At 43.1% G+C, this 21,681-nt stretch overlaps 1 protein-coding gene across 1 annotated transcript in view; it reads right to left on the bottom strand.

Annotated features, from left to right (window-relative positions):
• LOC140717065 (polymeric immunoglobulin receptor-like) overlaps nt 1-21,681 on the bottom strand; it is a 53,383-nt gene that overhangs the window by 23,203 nt on the left and 8,499 nt on the right. The window contains exon 4 of the mRNA XM_073030247.1: nt 5,592-5,655. Coding sequence (XP_072886348.1) covers nt 5,592-5,655 — 64 coding nt within the window. The remainder of the gene's footprint in view (nt 1-5,591; nt 5,656-21,681) is intronic.

The raw sequence follows: 21,681 nt of genomic DNA, 5'->3' as shown, positions 1-21,681 counted from the left end.
GACTGGCTGCATCACCATCTAGTACGTGGGGGTGGGGATCTACTGCACAGGATCGAAGTAAGCTGCAGAAAGTTAGAAAATTAGTCAGTTCAATGATGGGCACTTGCCTCAGTATTATCCAAGATGTCAAGGAGTGGTGCCTCAAAATCGGTGAACATCATTTAGAACCCCTATCCCCAGGAAATGTCCTCTTCTTGTTGTTACCATCGGGAGGGAGGTACAGAAGCATGAAAACACACACTCAACAATTCAGAAACAACTTCTGCCCATCTGCTCTCTGATTTCTGAATGGACATTGAGCTCATGAACAATACATTGCTTCTTCTTTTTCTATTTTTGCTCTACTTATGTAAGAAAACAATTTTTATATGTTATTTACTTTTACAACTCTCTGCAGTTTACTTTGATCCTGTTCAATAGCTCACCACCCCACTCCATACCAGATGGTGATACAGTCAGTATATATCGATACACAGTACCTACTGTAATTCAGTTTTTTCACTATATAATCATAATGGTTTTGTACAGCTGATGCAAAGTTAACAAATTTCACAAAATACGTAGGTGATACTAAACCTGATTCTGATTCTTGTTGAGAACAGGTTGTGATTTCTGGGAAAATGATCCTTGCCGTGTTTCAGTGAAAGAGTCACCAGTTTCTCAGGGCCAACCAGAGATGGAGAATAAATTCTGCCCTTGCAATGATACCCAGGTCTCACTGAAATTATTGGGGGATCATCCAGTGTGGCTTTTTGGGTGAAACTCAGAGGAAGAACTGGCTGAATACTTTATTCGGATTCCACCAGAGGCCGTCTAATAATAAACCCAGATTAGAGGAACAAATTCTTCAAGGTGGTTGCAGAAAATTGCATGAATATTAAGTTTGTCATAGTAAATGATTTGACTTTCTAAATAAAAAGTGAATCTGCTTTAGTGCTAAGGAAATTGATGGGATTGTGTTTATTAATAGTTTTCAGGAAAGTTCCTGCAAGCAGTATATAGAAGGCTCTGCTACAGAGAGGGAAAGGCCCAATGTATTCTTGGGAAATGGGCTGGACAAATTGGAGCATGGCCAATTTTGATGATATTAGAGAGAAACTTGCTGAACTTGATTGGAGTAGTTTGTTTGCAGGCAAGATTGACAAGTGGGAATTTTGTAAAAGTGTGATAATCCATTTTCCCTTTAGAGTATTGTCAAGGCCGGCAGGAATAAAGCATTCTTAATCATTAGAGACCTGGTCAGGAAAAAAGAAGGATCAACTGGGATCTGGCAGTGAAGGAGATGTAGTTTTATGCTGAAGAAGGAAATCGAGAGTGCAAGGAGGTGGCATGAGATAGCTTTGGCTCAGACACACTTACTCACAGAGCCAGCTTATCTCCGTTGGGAGAGCTTCTGAATACACAGAATGGAGAGCTGGTGGTCCCTGGTGATTACTGTACATGTACTGAAACCCCTGCCCGTATGGCTGATAGCCTAGGGTGCAGCGAGAGAGCGAAAATGTTCAAAATGCAAAGTAAATTTATTATCAAAGTCCATTCTGTGGGCTTATTCAATAAATCCATAATAGAATAATAACCATGACAGAATCAGTGAAAGATCTCTTGAGTGTTCAACCTGTGTGCAAATACAAAATAAAGAAATTATAAGCAATAATTATCAAGAAGATGTGATGAAATGTCCTTGAAAGTGAGTCCATAGGTTGTGGGAGCGCTTTAATGACGGGAAAAGTGAAGTTATCCCCTCTGGTTCAGGAGCCCGATGGTTGAGGGGTAATAAGTGTTCCTGAACCTGCTGGTGTATTGGGTCCTGTTGCTCCTGTACCTCCTTCCTGATGGCAGCAGTGAGAAGAGAGCATGTTCTGGGTGGTAAAGATCCCTGATGATGGATGCTGCTTTCCTGTGACAATATTTCGTATAGATGTGCCCAGTTGATCCTGTGTAAAGTCCTCACCACCACTGTACTCGATTTGCAGTGATGGGGATGGCTTTACCCATGATGGACTGGGCCGTATTCACTACTTTTTGTAGGATTTTCTGTTTAGGGCTACACCAGGCTGTGATGCAGCCAGTGAATATAGTTTTCAATAGACACCCATAAGACTGGCAATGTTTAAGATGTCACGCTGAAACATCCAGGCAAACGTAGAGGTTGAGAGTGCTGGCTATCCTCAGAGGGGCTGCAGGGTTCAAGTCGCTCCCCTCGGAGGGACGCTAGGTCCGAGTCACTCCCCTTGGAAAGGCCACTAAGCATGCAGGTGTTCTCCCCTAGGATCTCAGAGATTTGATTGAAATTCTGAGACTTATGGATTGGACTGGAGTTCAAGCTAACTGAAGTTCATATTGGCCTCTTTCAGCTCTATGTGTTTGTCTTGTGTTCTCATCCATTCTTTCTTGTCGCTGATTGGCAGGCTCGGGTTTTGGGGTTTGATGTTCTTTTTGCTGGTTCTCTGTCTGAGCAAACTGTTAGGTTTTGTGTGAGGGGTGGTCTGTGGAGGTGGGTGGGTTGTGGTTTGGGGATTGTGAATTTTTGTTTTTTTTTTCTTTTCCTACAGAGGAGTTGATGTATTTTCTTTCAACTATATGGTTTTTCTGTACTTTATGACTAACAGGAAAGGATGAATCTCAGAGATGTGTTTTGCAGAAATATTTTGATAATAAAATGAACCTTTGAACTTTTGAATCTTTACAAAATTGAAAGGAAGTATGCACGCTGTCTTGCTTTCTTCGTAATTTCACTTTATGTGCTGGGCCTAAGACAGGTCCTCCAAAATAATAACATGGAGGAATTTAAAATCGCTGTCCCTCTCCATCTCTGATCCTCCGATGAGGACTGCCTCATGGACCTCTGGTTTCCTCCTCTAGAGATTTGACCATAAATTTGACTTATCACCAAGAACATAAATTTGGCTTATCACCAAGAACAAGGTAATCTTCCTCATGGCACGAAAACAAAATCTTCCATGGAATTGCTTCACCCACTTGAAGACCTTCCACATTCCAACCACTACTATCAGAACCCCTGTTGACTGAGGATTTGCTTAAGGTCACCCGCATCCTAACTCCTCCCTACTGGGGTGAACGTTGTGACCACCCTCTCCTTAGTCGTACTAAAGCCCATGCCAACTTCCCTGGGTGCCAGCTCGTTATTCAGTCTGGTTCTGTGCGTTCAGCTTTATTCTCCGTATACATTTACATGTATTCGGAATGTACAGTGGGGTGTTGGTGAGACAGAAAAGAGAAAACCTTACCACTCAAAAATTATAATAATAATGCATTATATAAAAATAAATTGGTAGTTAAAATACAGATATGGAATAAAACATGCGTAAATAAATACCAGCACATACTTGCAATTTAAACAACATTATAAAAATGGTTTAAAGTGTTGACAATTAGTACAGAGACAGGGATGGGTGGGGGTATGATCCAGACTAGTTACCTGGGGGAAGAAACTTTTAAAATGGTGTAAAGTTTTTGTTTTAATAGGCCTATCGTGCCTTTCAGAAGGGAGCTTTAGGAAAAAGTAGTTTGCTGTTGGGTAGAGATTGCAATTAATTTTCCTGCCCATTTCTTCATCCTAGACACATACCAGTCCTGCAGTAATGGTGGGCTGCAGCCAAGGATATTTTCATCTAAGTGATAGTTCACTGTAGCTTCTGTTTATTGTGAGGAGATGCTACATAAACCAGGCAGAAATGGCTGATGTGGGGATGCTCTTGATGATAACAGTGTAGAATTGCACCAGCATATTATGAGGAAGGTGGAATTTCACCAATTGTCACAACAGAACATCCACTGCCGAGCCTTCTTGTTATTAAAGCACATATGGGTCTCCCACATGATCTCCTGTGAAATACTGATGACCAGGTACTTGAATGATGACACAGTACCCACTGTGGAGTTGTTGGTGGTAAGAGTGTGGAGAGGAGACCCTTTACTCCTGAAGTTGATAAACACCTCCATGGTTTTGAGGGCATTCAGCTCCAAGTTGTTGCGATTGTATCGACTCTGGTGATTAGTCAGTGATTAAGCAAACTTTATCAGTTTAATTGATGGATCACTGAATACACAGCCATTGGTGTATAGAGAAAGTAGTAGAGGGGATGGAACACAGAGCTGAGTGAGCATGATGTGGAGATGTGCTTGCCTCATCTCATATACTGCCTTCTGTCGGTATGTCACACGTCCCCATTGAATTAAACTGTACAGCTGGTCATGAAAGTTGCTGTTTCAACCCCTACTGCCAGTGGAAAATCCACACCTTCATGTGACAGGATTGTTACGCCCTCTGGTTAGAAGTAGAAAACAAAAGGATTCAGTCCGATACTGAGACCCAGGCTGTGTGGGAGGAAAACCGGGAAACAGTGTCACAGAAGCTTGGAGCAGATTCCAAACCTCAAGCTCTGTCTATTACAGTTAAAGTAGCCACTCACCTGAAATAAACTGTCTTCCATGGATACTGGCAGCTCGGGAACATCTGGACACTGCACTTCATCCAGTCTCTGAAGCTTAACATCATTCAATTCTCTTTCCAGTCACTGGTAATGTGGGCAGTGGACAGCACACTCCCCATTGCGTAATGTCAGGAGCTGGTGTGGAGATGTGTGATCAGATCAGTCCAGGAACAATCACCAGTTACCATCAAGGAATTCAGAGACCTGATCTTCAGAGACTGGGTAAAGCCCACAGTGCAGACGTGCCCAAGCTACCAGGGTCTGTTGTGTTGCAATTTATTGTAGGCGAGCAGATGATTTTTAGCAGAAGGGAGATATTGGCACAAATCCTGCAAATATAAAACTAAAAAGAGCTTGTGGTGCTTCCTGATTGCAAAAGAACATCTGTTTCCAAAGGTTGGGTTGCACACATTTTTATTTGAGTGTCCTATAATTCAACATTTTCCTATGCAGTGTGTAGGGAGTGTCTTAGAGACATAGAGTCATTGAACACTACCGTATGGAAACCAGCCTTTCAGTCTAAGCTGAGCTAATGATCTGCCCAGACCCATCAACCTTCACCCAGACCGTAGTCCTCCATGCCTGTCCCATCTATGTACTTATCCAAATTTCTCTTGAATATTGAAATCGAACCTGCATCCACCACTTCTGCTAGCAGTCTGCTGTGGCTTTTCCAAGCTGGCTGTGCCCCACCCAGTGCCTGTGGTGTATTCCAGGCCAAGCTCGGTGGCTGATGTTCTGGCCACTGAGTCAGAGCATTGCCGGTTCCTCTCACACTCCAGAAGCCTGAGCGTTGACGAAGTGTACTACTGAGGGAGCTTGGCACTGTTAGAGGACCCTCCCTGATCAGGATGAGAATTATCCCTGCAACCAAGGGCAAGAGGCAGGATAGAGGGCTGTTATCTCTTTGTTATTCAGGAGAAATTGCTGTGTACTCATCGGCTACACACAACATCACAACAGACTCTGAAGTTACTGCAGGATCCTGCAGACTGAATGTTTTACCATCAGCTTAACCACCGAGCGAGGGAACGGTATCAGAAGTTCCTGATTTTCATCAGTTGCTTTGACAAAAACACTTCAGGCTACTTGTTAATAATTTGACTGATCAGATTATTTTATAAAATAATGATTTACCTGATGTGAAGCCAACAGAGATGAGAAACAGCAGAACAATAGATTCCACAATCCTGGGCTGTTTCTGGTGGGTGAGTTCACCCTGCAGCAGCTCCATATTTCAGCAGTGTCAACCTGATCACGTCCCTGTACTGTGTCTGAGTTGGTCACTTCCTTATTCAGATATCTCAAAGAGAGTACTTCCTCTTTTGAAATGAAACACGTCAGCTGCGGTGTGCGGACAGTTTGCTGACTCACTTCCTGACTCCCCCAAAGTCAATGCCTATTAAATCTCTGCTCTTTCATCCTCTCGTTCCTCAATCCCAACTGCATTCACCCAACCTACAAATCTCGGTTTTATGTACCCCTGTAAAATCTTCCTTATTCACCTACCGTCCAGTAAAAGAAGTCCCAACCTGCTCAACTTCTCTCTGTAAATCTTTTTAACTTAATGTCATCTTTCCTGTAGCAGGATTATCAAAATTTAACACAATATTGCAAATGTGTCCTTGCCAATATCTTGTAGAACCGCAACATAACATCCCAAATTCTATACTCGCTCCCTGTGTGATAAAGCCTTTTTCACCTCACAATCTATTTGTGATGTTAATCTCAAGAAACCAAGCTCATGTACTGCTCAGTCTCTCAGTTCTACAACTCTACTCAGGGCCTCACCGTTCACTGTAATGTCCGACCCTTATTCCCTTCCCAGATGAAGGTCTGCTGCATTGTTGCGCCTTTCAGCCTGATCACTGCGTGATTTGTCAAGTCCTTTAGGAAATTTATCCAACAGTGCATCTTGCAGAAAAGAGGAGAAAGTCCATGTTCTTGGGCAAAAAAAGAACAATCCCTTTAGGCAATGGAAAGAAGGCAGGCTGTGTTGTCGTCATCTCATTAATGTTTATGAGTTTGCTGTTCATAAACTTGCTTTGCTGCTAATGTTCTGATCCTACATCAGTTATGCAAGGAAATGACTGCAGTATCAGGAATCTGCAAAGCTGTGAACGGTTTATCTTTAACAGCCAGTGAAGTGAGCAACATTGAGGTTTAGACTTGAATCCACTAAGCTGATTAAGAATTCTTAAAGTTACATGTTATTAATCGCAAAGGACATTAAAAAGTTATTAATCTGATGAAATGTCAACAGAGGTAAGAACCTAAAGAGCAATTGTTCCTGTAGTTCTCTGTCTTTACTGGCGGGTGGATTCACCCTGTGCCAAACCACTGTTCCAGCTGTGTTGAATGAGTTGGGTGTCTGAGTTCTGTTTGAGTTAGTTACTTCCTTTTTCAGGCAGTAGTCAAAGAAAGCAGTTCCTCTCTCATTTTTAACCCAAATGTGCTGAGTGAAATTGATTCCCTGTCACTCCCAGCTAAGCCAGCATGGACAATGAACAAATTAGGAGTGTTACAACAAGCTCCTCTCACCAAGACCCATGCACTTCCGAGAATGGTTCAGACGTGTAATTGCAAGATTTTCTACTCAGTTTAATGTAGTTGTGTATGGTGGGGGTGGGGGGGGGGTGCGGGTGGGATAGTGATGTGGGAGCAGTAGTGTGGCAGATAAGAAACTGGAAGAAAAAATAGGCAGATTCTGTATGATTTCCTTAAGGGGAAATCTTGCTAGACGAATCTGTCTGAATTACTTGAGAAAGTAACAGGTGAATCAGTGGCTGCTGTTACTTCAGAAGGCCGCACATAAGGCTGCTAAACAAGATAAGGGTCCATGGATTGATGCACCATCAATAACTCTCTCTGAGACGTGAAGGCGAGATACCGGCTTTTATTGACTGGAAGAAGGAACAAGCAGTGAGTGACCACCATACTACATCCTGGAGACAGAGAGGCCGGGCTCAGACCTCAACGGCCTTTATACCAGGGGTCTGTGGGAGGAGCCACAGGAGCAGTCAGCAGGGGCGTGTCCAGACAGGTATATGTAGTTCACCACATGGATATTACAGGAAAGAAACATTTGACATCTGAACCCACGCTCAAGATCTCTCTGTCAATCCATGCACAATTTCTTCTGCATCAGTTAGGAAATATGATGCAAAAGCTATGGGGCATTTACTTAATGTGACAAGACTACACATCCACCATAAGGCCAGGTATTGCAAGCAGGTTTCACTGATAATGTGGTTCATAATGTGTGAGCAGAGTCGAACTTCACCATTTCCTTTGCCTTTTCGATAGCCACCTCACACTGCTTTGTCCGTTGCCATTTCTTCCCAATCTGTAGTAATGACTTCAAAGGAGCAGTGCAGTCAGGTTTGGCAGGAGCATGTCATAGTAATTGAGAATTCCTGAAAAGGATCACAGCTCTGACAGGTCCTTTGGCCTTGGGCATCCAGCACTGCTCGAATTTTCTTTGTACCCTTGTGTGATCATTGTGCATAAATACTGTGACCACAGTAAGTAATGTTTGATTAAATAAATCACACTTGCCATATAGTGCTTTAAGCCCATAGTCTTCTAAGCTGTTTAACACTTTTTTGGAATTTTAAAGATGTTCCGTGTTATCCTTGGTAACGATAATGTCACCCAGGTAACACTGTGTGCCTTTAGACCTTGCAGCAACAGGTCCATAACTTTCTTGCAGAGTGCAGGTGGAGATGCTACTTTAAAAACAAGTCCGTGATCACAATAAAGACCTTTGGGAGTGTTTATGGTGAGGAACACTTTGGACTCTTCTACCATCTCCTCCTGTAGGGTACCACAGCTAAGTCCACACTGCCAAAGTGTTTCCCCCGGAAAGGTTTGCAAAGATATCCTCCATCCTGGGCAAAAGGTATTGGTCTACTTTCAATACTGGGTTGATGGTGACCTTAAAATCACCACAGATCCTGAGAGACTTATCCTTCTTGGCTACTGGGACCACTGGTAATGCCCATGGGCTCCACTCAACCATGGAAAAATTCCTTCAGCCTCCATGCAATCTAGCTCACTGGCTTTTTTTTTATCACAGAATTTAATAAACCAAATGGACTTTGTAAAATCGGGGTGTGGCATGTTAATTTAATAATATTGTACCCTTGATGTGTTTGAGTATTCCAATGCCATCCCTGACCACTGCTATGGCATTATCTGGTATCTTTCTTAATTTGTTTTCAGTTGACTATATTGCAGGGATGTGGCATGCTAATGGTTAATGAAACTCCAATCAAGTTTTATTTGTCTCAGCCAATCAGGGCCCACAATGCTCTGAAAACTTCTTCTATTCAGCCAATAAGCTGAAGTGAACTCCCTTTCACAAGCAAGAGAGAATCTTCAGAAGCTGGAAATCCAGGCAACACAGACAAAACGCTGGAGGAATTCAATAGGCCAGGCAACATCTACGGAAACATGTACAGTCGACGTTTTGAGCCGAAACCCTTCAGCAGTACAGGACTCCACTTCAGCGGGTGGGTAGTCGTCTTGGGTTCATTTTAAGACTTCCTTGTCACTACTGCTATGTTTTGTAACTGCAGGAAATAATCAAAGTGAAACACATAAGCTGGAGATATGAGTCTACTAGTTCCCACTCTGTCTCCTGGAAAAGTACAATTCCCTTTTCTCAGTTCCTTCGTCTCCACTGCATCTGTTCCCAGGATGCTGCTTTCCTTTCCAGGACATCAGAGATGTCCCCCTTCTTCAAAGAAAGCTGGTTCCCTTCCTCCACCATTGACACTGCCCTCACCGGCATCTTCTCTGTTTCCCAGACATCCACGCCCATCCCATCTTCCTGCTGCCTTTAACAGTATTAGAGTTCCTCTTGTCCATAGCCCATGGAACACATTATTCTCTCCAACTCTGTCATCTCCGAAGGGATCCTACAACTAAACCCATTGTTACCTACCTGACACTTTCTGCATTCTCCAGGAATCACTCCTTCCATGATTCCCTTGTCCACTCTCCCTCCCAACTCTTACCCTTGCAAGTGGTCAAAGGCTACACCTGCCCATTTGGCTCCATTCAGGGCACCAAGGTGACCTTCCAGGTGAGGCAACGTTTCACCTGTCAATCTGTTGTGATGTCCATTGTACCTGGTGCTCCCGTTGTGGCTCCCCTCTACATTGGGTAGACCTGTTGTAAACTAGGGCATGATTTGTCGAGCAGCTCTGCTCCATCTGCCAAAGCAGGAACTGCTGCTCCTGGTGGCTGAGTCTTAAATTCCGATTCTAATTCCTGTTCCGCGTGATGAGTCCACATTCAGGGAGAAGGAGCAACACACGATATTCTGTTTGGGTAGCCTCCAACTTGATGGCATGAATATCGATTTCTCCTTCAAGTGAAGAAATCCCTTACCCTTCCCTCTTCTTCTATTCCCCACTCTGACCTTTTATCTCTTGTCACCTGCTGATCACCCCCCTTAGGGGCCCTTCCTCCTTCTCTTTCTCCTATGGTCCAATCTCCTCTCCAATCAGATTCCTTCCTCTCCAGCCCTTTACCTTCCCCACCCAGCTCGCTTCCCCGATCGCTTCTAGAGATCCTCCCTCTCCACACACCTTTTTATTCTATCATTTCCCCCTTGCTTTCCAGTCTTGATGCAGTGTCTCGACCTGAAACATTGACTAATTGCTCATTTACATAGATGCTGTCTGACCTGCTAACTAGTGCAAATAGAGTGGACGAAAATAGTGAGGTTGTGATCATGGATTGATTGTACCCTCAGATATCTGATAGCAGTGGGTTAAGCACGTATTCTTGTGGTGTACCAGTGTTGATTGTGAACAAAGAGGCGATGATACTTTTGATATCATTGTGTGCAGTTCTGGTCTCCGAATTACTGGAAGGATATTACTAAGGTTGAAAGAGTGCAGGGAAGGTTTACAAGAATTTGCCGGGAGTTGAGAAACTGGGTTACAGAGAAAGGTTGAATAGGTTAGGACTTTATTCCCTGGAGCATAGAAGAATGAGGGGAGATTTAATAGAGGTATATAAAATAATGATGGGTATAGATAGAGTGAATGCAAGCAGGCTTTTTCTACTGAGGTTAGGGGGTAGAAAAAAAGGGCATGGGTTAAGGGTGAAGGAGGAAAAGTTTAATGGAAAATTAGGGGGCTTCTTCACACAGAGAGTGGTGGGAGTGTGGAATGAGCTGCCAGATGAAGTGGTAAATGCAGGCTCACTTTTAACATTTAAGAAAAACTTATACAGGTACATGGATGAGAGGTGTATGGTGGTATATGGTCAGTGGGACTAGGCAGAAAAATGGTTCGGCACAGCCAAGAAGGGCCAAAAGGCCTGTTTCTGTGCTGTAATGTTCTATGACAGGGGTGGGCAAACTTTTTGACTTGTGGGCCACAAAGGGTTCTAAAATTTGACAGGGGGGCCGGACCAGGAGCAGATGGACGGAGTGTTTTGGTAATATACCTCATAAGAGAAAATAAAATATCATGGGATATGTAGAAAACATGTGCTTTAATTTCAATTGAAAATGAACAAATGCATTACAACAAAATATCTGTTTTTGAAGTCCCATGGTATTTAGCTATTTATTGAAATGACTTTTAAAACACTGAAAATTAAATGAATAAAATACAGCTTTTTTAAATAGTAACAGTTATTATTTTAAAGCACTGAAAATTCTGTTATCCTTCAAGATATTATCATCATCACTCTCCTCCTGACTGTCTTTATTTCAAAAACGGTAGGAGATGCAGGTCTACTTGTCCTGCTCCTTCTTATTCAATTGTCCCCTGTGCCAAAACTCAACAACGACCAGCACAAGGACAGAACAGTGACAGCGCGCCAGTATGCGGAGCACGTTATTTGATCTGGAGCGCATTTTTTATTTTGAGAATGTACGTGCACCTGCGCACTACTCATGTCCAGCACTTAACAGAAATGACATGTAACATGTAAGACTTATTGAAAAAAATATTTTCAAATGCATTTTTTACATAACACAACGAAGAAACTTATTTTTAATTTCAGTGGGAACAGTGTTGTTGGTCTCCCTTTTTAGCCAGCGCATCAAAGTCTGGATTTAATTTTGTTGTGGCGATTCTCAGGATGGATCTGAGGTGTTGGTCAGTTAACTTGGATCTGTGGCTGGCTTTGTTGATGTTCATGACGCTGAATGCCTGTTCTCACAAATAGGTCGAGCCGAACAACGCCAGCATCGTCTGTGCCCTCCTCTGGAGGTTTGGAAACACCTCTTTACCAAGTGAAGCATAAAAGTCATTCAGTTTAAGAGAGTTGAACTTCTCTTTTAAGACGGGGTCAGACTGAAGGTCGATCAGTTCCAGCTGTAGCTCCTCTGGTGCTGTTTCAGGATCTTGTGACAGGGGACAGGCCACCAACTGAAGTGACTTGTCAATTTTTTCAAAATCAGAAAAGCGACGGCAGAATTCTCTGTGCAGCGCATCCAGTGACTCGCTGTATTTTTTCACATTTGAGCCAGCCTCTTCCAGCGTGGCTAGTGTGGGAAAACGAGTGAATAACTTATTCAAAATGTGGAATAATACGCTGCACCTCAACAAAGGTCAATGCATATAGAGTGCGTCATCTATTGGGAAGACCTTTTAACCTACGAAGATTAATCTAACCCTTCCCCCTATCTAGCCCTCCATTTTCCTAGCATCCATATTAAGAGTTTCTTAAAAGCCCCTAATGTATCTGTCTCTACAAGCATCCCTGGCAGGCACTCCATGCACTCACCATTCTCTGTACAAAGAAGTTACCTGTGACATTCACTGAACACACACAAAATGCTGGAGGAACTCAGCAGACGAGGCAGCATCTATGGAAAAAAGAGATCAACTTTTTGGGCTAAGACCCTAGTTGTGTTTCTAATTTGGAAGGACATCACACTGGTACTTGGAGAGGACATTCCTGATGGATCATCCAGTGAGGCAGTGTGGATGGAATTCAGAAATATGAAGGAAGTGATCACTTTGAAGGGATGTTATCACAGCCTCAATAGTCAGCAGGAATTACCGGAGCAAATATGTTGGCGATCACAGATAGCTGTAAGAGCACAAACAATTTTAACTTTCCTGATATTGACTGGGACTGCCACGCTGCTAAGGACTAGCATGGGACAGAATTTTCTAGGAAATCAGTAGCACAAGAGATGCTTTTACTGGAATACACACCAAATGATGGAAGAACCGTGCAGGTCAGGCAGCATCAAGGAAATTAATAAGCAGTCAATGTTTCAGTCTGAAACTCTTCATCAGGTCTTGGCCTGAAACGTTCACTATTTCTTCATTTTCATTGATGCTGCCTGAACCGCTGAGCTCCCCCAGCATTTTGTGTGCATAGTCCAGGAACGTTTTCTCAAGAAATACGTAGATGGCCCCACTGGAGAGGGGGCAAAACTTGACCAACACCAATGCCAATTCCAATTCCAATGACCAACACCAATTCAGGGCCAGTGTATTCCAGTTAGAGTGAAGGGCAACACTGGCAGGATTAGGTGGACAAGGGGCATTGAGGCTCTGATTCAAAAAAAAATTGAGTCATATTTAAATTATAGAGATTTGTAGAGGGTGGGGGACATTGTAGAGTGCTGTGTTCAGATCTCATGGTCAGTCATTTTTGGGATGTCTGCCTGTGAGTGGGCAATGAGGTGAAGGCAGGTGAGTCTTGCCTTTTGTTGATGCTTTAGGCTCACTGGTACTTCTTCCGTTAATGGAATTAATTGCTGTTGACATCACTGGTCACTCCGTGTCAGGAATTGTCACTGTCCTGGTAATTCCCAGCCACAACAGGCCTGTTAAATGGGAACCCTGCATCAGCATCATGTGTGATCGATCAATTTCCATTCATGTACATGGAGTTCCCTACAATATTGTGCTGTTGGCAACAGCAACAGACTCCCTAAGGTGTTGACTCTGTTTACTTGAACATAGTCATAGTGCACTACAGCACAAAAGCAGGCCAGTCGGCCCATCTAACTCATTCTGAACTATTATACTGCCTAGATCCCCTCTCAACATTTACCTATCCAAATATCTCAGAAAAGCTGAAAACAAACCAACATCATTCACTTCCGCTGGCAGCTTGTTCCACTCTCTAACCAGCCTCTGTGTGAAGGACTTCCCCCCATCTTTCCCTTAAACATTTCACCTTACACCCTTAATCCTGACTTCTTGATCTTGTCTCACCCAACCTCAGTGGAAAGAGCCTGCTTGTATTTACACATCATTTTGTATACCTCAATCAAATCTCCACTTAGTCTCAAATGGTTCAGGGAATAATGTCCTAACCTGTTCAACACTTCCTGATAACTCTGGTTGTTAAGTCCCAGCAACATCCTTGTCAATTGTCTCTGCTCTCTTGTAATCTTATTAAAGGTCCAAAGTACATTTATTATCAACGTATGTATGCCGTACACAACCCTGAAATTCGTCTTCCCCACAGACTATCACGGAACAAATCTACAGAACCAACCCTTTGAAAAAAAATCAAAGCCCCCTCCCTCATGCGCCTAAAAGTCATGCAAACACCAACAAATAAGACGAGAAAAAGCACGGAATATAAAAACAGAAATTCACGAGGCATATTTCAGTACAATTTAGCTCAGTGTTCCATTATGTGCAGCCCACCCTGATTCAAAAATGTCCCAAAAGCAGTAACAAAAAACCACGACCAGAACTAGAACATATCATAAACCAGAGAGTTCAAATCTACAGTTTCTCCTGTATTGATATATTTCCTAGAGTTAGATGACTAGACCATCTCTGATCTTTATTGTTCTTTCTCCGGTGGCATATCTTCATCAGTCCAGGCTCTGAGTTCTGGATTCAAACCCAATGTCTCTCAGTCCCTGTTGACGATGCTCATTTAATCCCAGCTCGTTGACTGAGCGCTGAGTCATGTGTACTTGTAACAGATCATGTGATTCAGTGGCAAATTCTGACGACACTGCTATGAAGCACCTCGGAACTTGTCTACCATATTCCAGGTGCCACGGAAATGCAAGTTGCTGTTGCATTATTACAAAGGATTGGACGATAACGTTTACAATGTTCGGTCACCTTTATTGAATCTGGATTATTTTGACCATTGTTGTGTGCGTAGAACTTTCTATAGGCTTTCATTTGGTAAAAAGCAAAACATTTCACATCACTGAGAGCAACTTGTGAGTTCAGGTCAAAATACTTTAGGTGCCTTCAGTGAAGCTCAGGTCTGGAAACCGTGCTGATTTGTATTTGTCGTAGGTTCTGCTTTTCATGGACTTTCTCATCTGCTTGTCTAGAAAGGCAGAAAGTCACTGATTAAGAGGTGAGATTTTGCAATGTGGTTGATGATATTTCTCATCAAGAAACACTGTTGCTGGTCTCCAGGTTGACTGTCATCAATGGATGGATTTATGTGGTGGTGGATGTGGATGCTGTGTTGGTAGGCTGGTGTGCGAGTCTGTTTCACTGTGGGGCTGCCTTGGGGCTGTGGTGTGTGGAGTGTGGACGTTGGATGATGTACAGGCTGGTGGGGCCCAAAGGGAGAAGACTGTGAGCTGTTTGCTGCAGGATTTATGAATGAAGTGGCACAAAGCTATTTGGGGAGTGGGAGCTGTCTAGTACCATGTCAGAATGGTACAGTAAAATTAGATTGGAGATAAACGGAGGTGTGGAGTCAGGGTATGCATGTGATGAGATTTGTACATCTCCAAACGGTGACTACCCTCTCTAGCCCTGAAAAGCTAAACATGAGTGTGCAGTGCCAATTCATCAGAAGGATTGAGTTTGAGAATCTGGCTCAAGGACTGGCCCTGAGGTGGCCTGGCCTGATTGTCTATGTGTGTGGGGTGGGGTGGTGAGTTAGTGTATGGAAGGGATGGGAAAGGGATTAGTTTTGCTGTTGTTGTCTTGTTTTTTTGTTGTTATTCCAGTTGTTGCTTATGTTGTTCTGCAGAGAAATATGTAATGCTGTTTAGTCACCAGAATGTGTGCTGACACTTGTGAGCATCCTTGTGTGTTGCTGGTTTTTAATGGAAATGATGCATTTCACTGTAGGTTACAACGTATATGTGAATCTGAATTCAATTATAGTTATTAGCCTTAATTTCAATATCATTCTTCTAATATGTGTCTATATACATTTTGTTCAGTTATATATCCATTTGTGTGTCCCCACTGATGTTTCACTCCAAGGATAATGGTTAGTAGACACAATCACAAGAGTTGCATGCCAATATCTTTATTTTGTCAGAAGGTCAAAGAGATTCAGCATTCCAAGGAGTTCTCTAACAAGCTTCTAAATATGTACTTTTGAAAGTATCTTGACATGTTACATCGTGGTCTGGTAATTCAGATGTACAGAAAAATAAGTAGCTGAAGAGGGTACTGGATTCTGTCTATTACATCATGGGAACATCCTTCCCCACCACTGGGCTTATCTACAGGAGGCGGAGCCTTGTGAAGGCATCAACCATCATGCAAGATCCATCATTTGACTGTGCATTTGACACTGCTACCATCAGACAGGAGGTACAGAAGCCTGAAGTTTGAACCCTAATCCTTATCTCAGTATTTATTTATTTAAAGATACAATGGAACAGGCTCCTCTGGCCCAATGAGTCATGCCGCCCAGCAACCCACCTCTTTAACCCCAGGCTTATCACAGGGCAACTTACAATGACTAATTAACCTGTGAACTGGTGTGTCTTTGGACTGTGGGAGGAAATCACAGCAGCTAAGGAAACCCACATACACACGTGAAGAACCTACAAATTTCCTTAATGAGGATACTGGAATTGAATTCTGAACTCTGCCACCCCGAGCTGTACAGCATCACGCTAACTACTACAATAACGTGGCACCCTGTAATCAGAATCAGAATCCAGTTTAACAACACTGGCATTTATCATAAAATTTGATGTTTTTGTGGCAGCAGTACATTGCAATACATAATAATAAAACACTGGATTACAGTAAGTAAATATATGTAAAATAGTGACACTAGTGCAAAAAAAAGTAGTAAAGTGTGTTCCCGGGTTCAATTTTGATTCAGAAATCAGATGGCAGAGGGGAAGGATTGTTCCTGTATTGGTGAGTGTGTGCCTTCAGGATCCTGTAGAAGAGGTCATGCATTGGGTGATGGGGGCCCTTAATGATTGATGCGGCCTTTTTGAGGCATTGCCGTATTGCAACTATATAATCACTTTGATGTCTTTGCAATACAATCAATTGTTTTGTCTAATTGTGTTTGTTCTTTTATAATTTTATGTAATTCATGTTTTTACTGTCAATGTTGTGCACCTGATACTCTGTGTCTGTGTTGCTGCCGCATGTCAGTTCTTCATTGAACTTGTGCACGCACGTATCTATGCAAATGACAATAACTCAACTTTGAGACAATGTGCAGGTTATAATCTCTTCTGTGTGAAGCCGTTATCTCAGGGAATTCACAGCAACTCTTCAGCTTCTGCCTTTGATTGCGTTTAATGTGAACACGGAAGTGAAGAGATTGGAAACAAATTACCTTTGAAAAGCTGTCATGCAACTTGTAGAAACGGTGGAAAGAACCAGAACTCCAAAGAGTATCCAACGGGTCAGAGCCCAAACGTAGTGAATTTTCCGCTCAGTGTTCCTGATGGACCAAGAAAATATAATTATTGCTCACAGAGTAATCAATGAGTGAAACAGTGTAGGGAACAGTTGAAAATGTTAGAGTTTATTCACTGCTGCATTGAGAAATGAAGCGAGGCCTGAAAGAGGTATATAAAATTCTGAGGGGTTTAGACAGGGTAAATGGTAACAAGCTATTTTCCACAGAAGTTGGGTGAGATTAGAACTTGACGTCATGGGTTATGTGTGGACAGTGAAATGCTTAAGGGGTATATGAGGGTGAACTTCTTCAATCAGAGATTGGTGAGGGTGTAGAATTTGCAGTCAGCTGAAGTGGAGGATATAGAATTGTTCTAGTTGATGGAGTCAGAGGGATGAATTGGAGGGTTGTTTTTCAGGACTGAGCCCTGTACCACAGGAACTGGTGCTCTGTACCCACTTGTTTGTCATCCACATTAACCATTTGGATGAGCGAGCAGTTGGCAGGACTGATATGGTTTCTGGGCAGATGACTCTAAAATTGGTGTTTAGTGGACAACAAAGAAGTTTTCTTTGATTATAACAAGATCTTTATCGATTTGGAGAGTGGGGCAAAGGGTAGCAGATAGAATTTAGTTAGGATTATTGTGAAGTGTTACAATTTGGGAAGGTAAGCCAAGGCAGGACTTACACAGTAAATGGCAGGTCCCTGGAGAATGTTGTGAAAAAGAGATTCCTGATGGGAATGAAACAGTCCGTCAGCAGGGTGGGTGCGATCCTTCATGATATTTCTCACCTTTCCTAACGCTTTTCAGGTACGTACAGTATAAACTGAAAGGTACCGGTAAAAGGCCAGGAATATTATGAAAAATCACAGCCATCCTGCACATCTCTTTGTCTCACTCCCATTAGGGAAGAGATGATACAATATCCACACCAGGATCACTGGACTCAAAACCAGTTACTTCTCCCAAGACAACGGACTGATCAACACCTTCATGTTCCTTCCCAATCCCACCAATCCTCATTCTCTCTCCCTTTGATCACCTTTCCCTTTTCCCTCTGCCCATCACTCAATCACACACTTTTCCACCTGGGTTTCTTTTCCTTTGGCCGTACCCTTTCTATTCCTTTCCTCCCTTTCTTGTTCTCTCTGGCTATCATACTTTCATCAAGTTCCACTTATCACCCTCCAGCCACTGAATTCATCTTCACCTCCCCCCACGTGACTCCACCTGACTTTTTTTTTTGGTCCTTATCTCTTCTTTCTGATCACCCAGCAGCCTCTTGTGTCTGAACTCTCCTCTCCCCCACCCTTACCTGCCCATTAACCCCACATCACCTACCAGCCCCTCCCACTTTTCTCCTTCTCACCTATTTACACTGATGGTCTGCTCTTTACCCTCCTCACCCCTGATGCAGGGGTTTGGCTACTTGACATATTGAGTTCCTCCAGGGGTTTGATATTTTTTCATCCAGATTCCAGCATCTGCAGTCTTTTGTGCTCCTCTCTCACTATTTATGTTGATCACCCCCACACAAAATCTTCCATATTTTAATAAGATCACCTTGCATCCTTCTGAAACTAGACTGGCACACTCATTAGAGTATGCATCAAGGTCTAGTGTTGCAAATGCTGAACTTTTAACTTTGTTGGACAATCCCTCCAGGAACATCCTAGAGGTCCTTCTCTGAACTGCCTTCATGAAATCTTTTCTGAAATAGGAAGACCAAAATTATTTACGATACTCTAAATGAGGTCTCACTAGCAACCAGCAGACTTCCCTGCCATGATACTCCAACCCTGGTGAAGTAAGGGCCAACAGTCCATTAGCCTTGGTCCACATGTCCCTCCCCACTGATCTCCCTCCTGGTACTTCTCCCGCAAGCGTATGTGCTACATCAACGGATACTGCCCAACCTGCTGAGTTCCTCCAGCTTGTTTATACGTGTTGATTTGACCACAGCATCTGCAGTGCATTTTGTGTTTACAGTCCATTAGTCTTCCCTACCTGATTCACTATGTGCTGGCTTTCTGTGCACAAGGATTTCCAAACCTTATAACACCGCAACTTTCTGCAGTTTCTTCTCTACTCAAATAATTTTAATGTTCTTTTGCTCATCCTTCCAAAGTAAACAACTTCACAGCTTTGTCCACTCGTTTAATCTTTCAGAATCTCTATGAATTATTACCCATCTCACAACTTGCTTTCCTGCCTATCTTTCCATTGAGTCATAGTGTGGTAGAAAAGCACAGACAGAAACAGGTCATTTGGCCCATCCAGTCCATGCCAAACCATTTAAACTGACTAGTCCCATTAGCCTGCATCTGGGTCTTAGCCCTCCATACCCCTCCCATCCACGTAGCTATCTAAACTTCTCTTAAGCATTGAAATTGAACTCACGCACATTACTTGCACTGGTAGCTCATTCCACACTCTCACAACACTCTGAGTGAAGATGTTTCCTCTCATGTTCCCCTTAAACATTTCACCTTTCACCTTTAACCCATAACCTCTAGTTGCAGTTGCAGCCAACTTCAATGGAAAATACCTGCTTGCATTTATCCTATCTATACCCCAGATAATTTTGTATATTTCTATTAGTTCTCGTCTCAATCTTCTACTTTCCAAGAAGTAAAGTCCTAACCTATTCAATCTTTCCATATAACTGGTGTTCTCGAGTCCTGGAAACATCCTTGATTTTTCTTCTGTACTCTTTCCACTTTATTGACACCTTTTCTGTAGGGAGGTGACCACAACATTGCCTGTAGGGGTAGCTACTGTACCGTATATTGGAATTGAATTGAATTTATTTCTTACATCCTTCATATACATGAGGAGTAAAAATCTTTACGTTACATCTCTGTCTAAATGTGCAATGTGAAATTTATAGTAATTTGTAATATTTAGCATTAGAACAGGACAGTCAATATAGCATAGAAATACAATTGTATCAGCCTGAATTAGTCAGGCTGATGGCCTTGTAGAAGAAACTGTGTCAGAGCCTGTTGGTCCTGACTTTAATGCTGCAGTACCATTTCCTCGATGGTAGGAGCTGGAACAGTTTGTGGTTGGCGTACTCGATGATCCTTTGGGCCCTTTTTACGCACCTGTCTTTGTAAAGGTCCTGAATAGTGGGAAGTTTAGAGATACAGATGCGCTGGGCTGTCCTCACCATACTATGCAGAGTCCTGCAGTTAAGGGAGGTACAGTTCCCATACCAGGCAAGTGGTGCAGCCAGTCAGGATGCTCTCAACTGTGCCCCTGTAGAAACGCTTTAGGATTTGGGGACTCATGCTAAACTTCTTTAATTGTCTGAGGTGAATGAGGTGCTGTTGTGCTTTTTTCACCACACAGCCAGTATGTACAGACCAAGCGAGATCCACAGGGATGTGTATACCGAGGAACTTAAAGCTGTTCACCCCCTCAACCCCAAATCCATTGATGTCAATAGGGTTTAGCCTGTTCCATTCCTCCTGTAGTCCACGACCAGCTGCTTTGTTTTTGCGACGTTGAGGGAGAGGTTGTTCTCTTGACACCACTGTGTCAGAGTGATGACTTCTTCTCTGTAGGCTGCCTCATTATTATTTGAGGTAAGGCCAATCAATGTAGTATCATCAGCAAATTTAATTGGCAGATTGGAGCTGTGGGTGGTGACTCAGTTATGAGTATACAGAGAGTAAAGGAGGAGCTTAGGATAGAGCCCTGAAGGGCTCCTGTGTTGAGGGTCAGAGGGGCAGAGGTGACAGGAAGTCCAGGATCCAGCTGCACAGGGCAGGGTGAAGGCCGAGGTGTCCAGTCTGGAGGGAATTATGGTGTTGAATGCTGAACTGTAGTCCAAGAGCAGCATTCTCACATTAACATCTTTCTTCTCCAGATGTGTAAGATGGTGTGCAGAGCTGTGGCTTTTGCATCATCCATCGATCGGTTGTGTCGGTAGGTGAATTGCAGGGAGTCCAGTATGGGTGGTAGCGTGCTGCAGCTGTGGTCCTGGACCAGCTGCTGAAAGCATTTGTTTATTATTGAGGTGAGTGTGACAGGACACTCGTCATTCAGACATGTTACCTGGTCTTTTTAGGTACAGGAACAATGGTGGATGTTTTGAAGCAGGTGGGCACTCCACACTGGGAGAGGGAGAAATTAAACACACTTATGCTGTGCACACCCTAAATGCCCACCCTGGGATGCTGTTCAATCTCGCAGCCCAGTGGCACTGCACTGTAATTTGAAGATGACCCCATTGTCCCTATTCACTTCTTCCTATCTGGTGATCATTTCTCTCTCCATGCCAATACAAATATTAAATATCTTTATAAAGATTAGCTTTATTTGTTACATGAAGACTAAAATATAGTGAAATACGTTGTTTGCATCAGCAACCAACACAACCCAAGGATGTGATGGGGCCGGCCTGCAGGTGTTACCGTGTTTCCAGTGCCCACAACTCACCAACCCTAACACACATGTATTTTGAAAGTGGCAAGAAAATGGAATACCCATGCGATCACAGGGAGAATGTACTAACGCCTTACCGACAGCGGTGGGAATCGAACCCGGGTTTCTGGAGCTGTAATAGTCTTAAGCTAACTGGGACACGACCATAACACCCTGCTAATTCAGCACCCACCTCCTTTA

The sequence above is a fragment of the Hemitrygon akajei genome, chromosome 27, assembly GCF_048418815.1.
Source record: "Hemitrygon akajei chromosome 27, sHemAka1.3, whole genome shotgun sequence".
Lineage (NCBI taxonomy): Eukaryota > Metazoa > Chordata > Chondrichthyes > Myliobatiformes > Dasyatidae > Hemitrygon > Hemitrygon akajei.
This window is presented reverse-complemented; position numbering and strand designations above follow the sequence as displayed.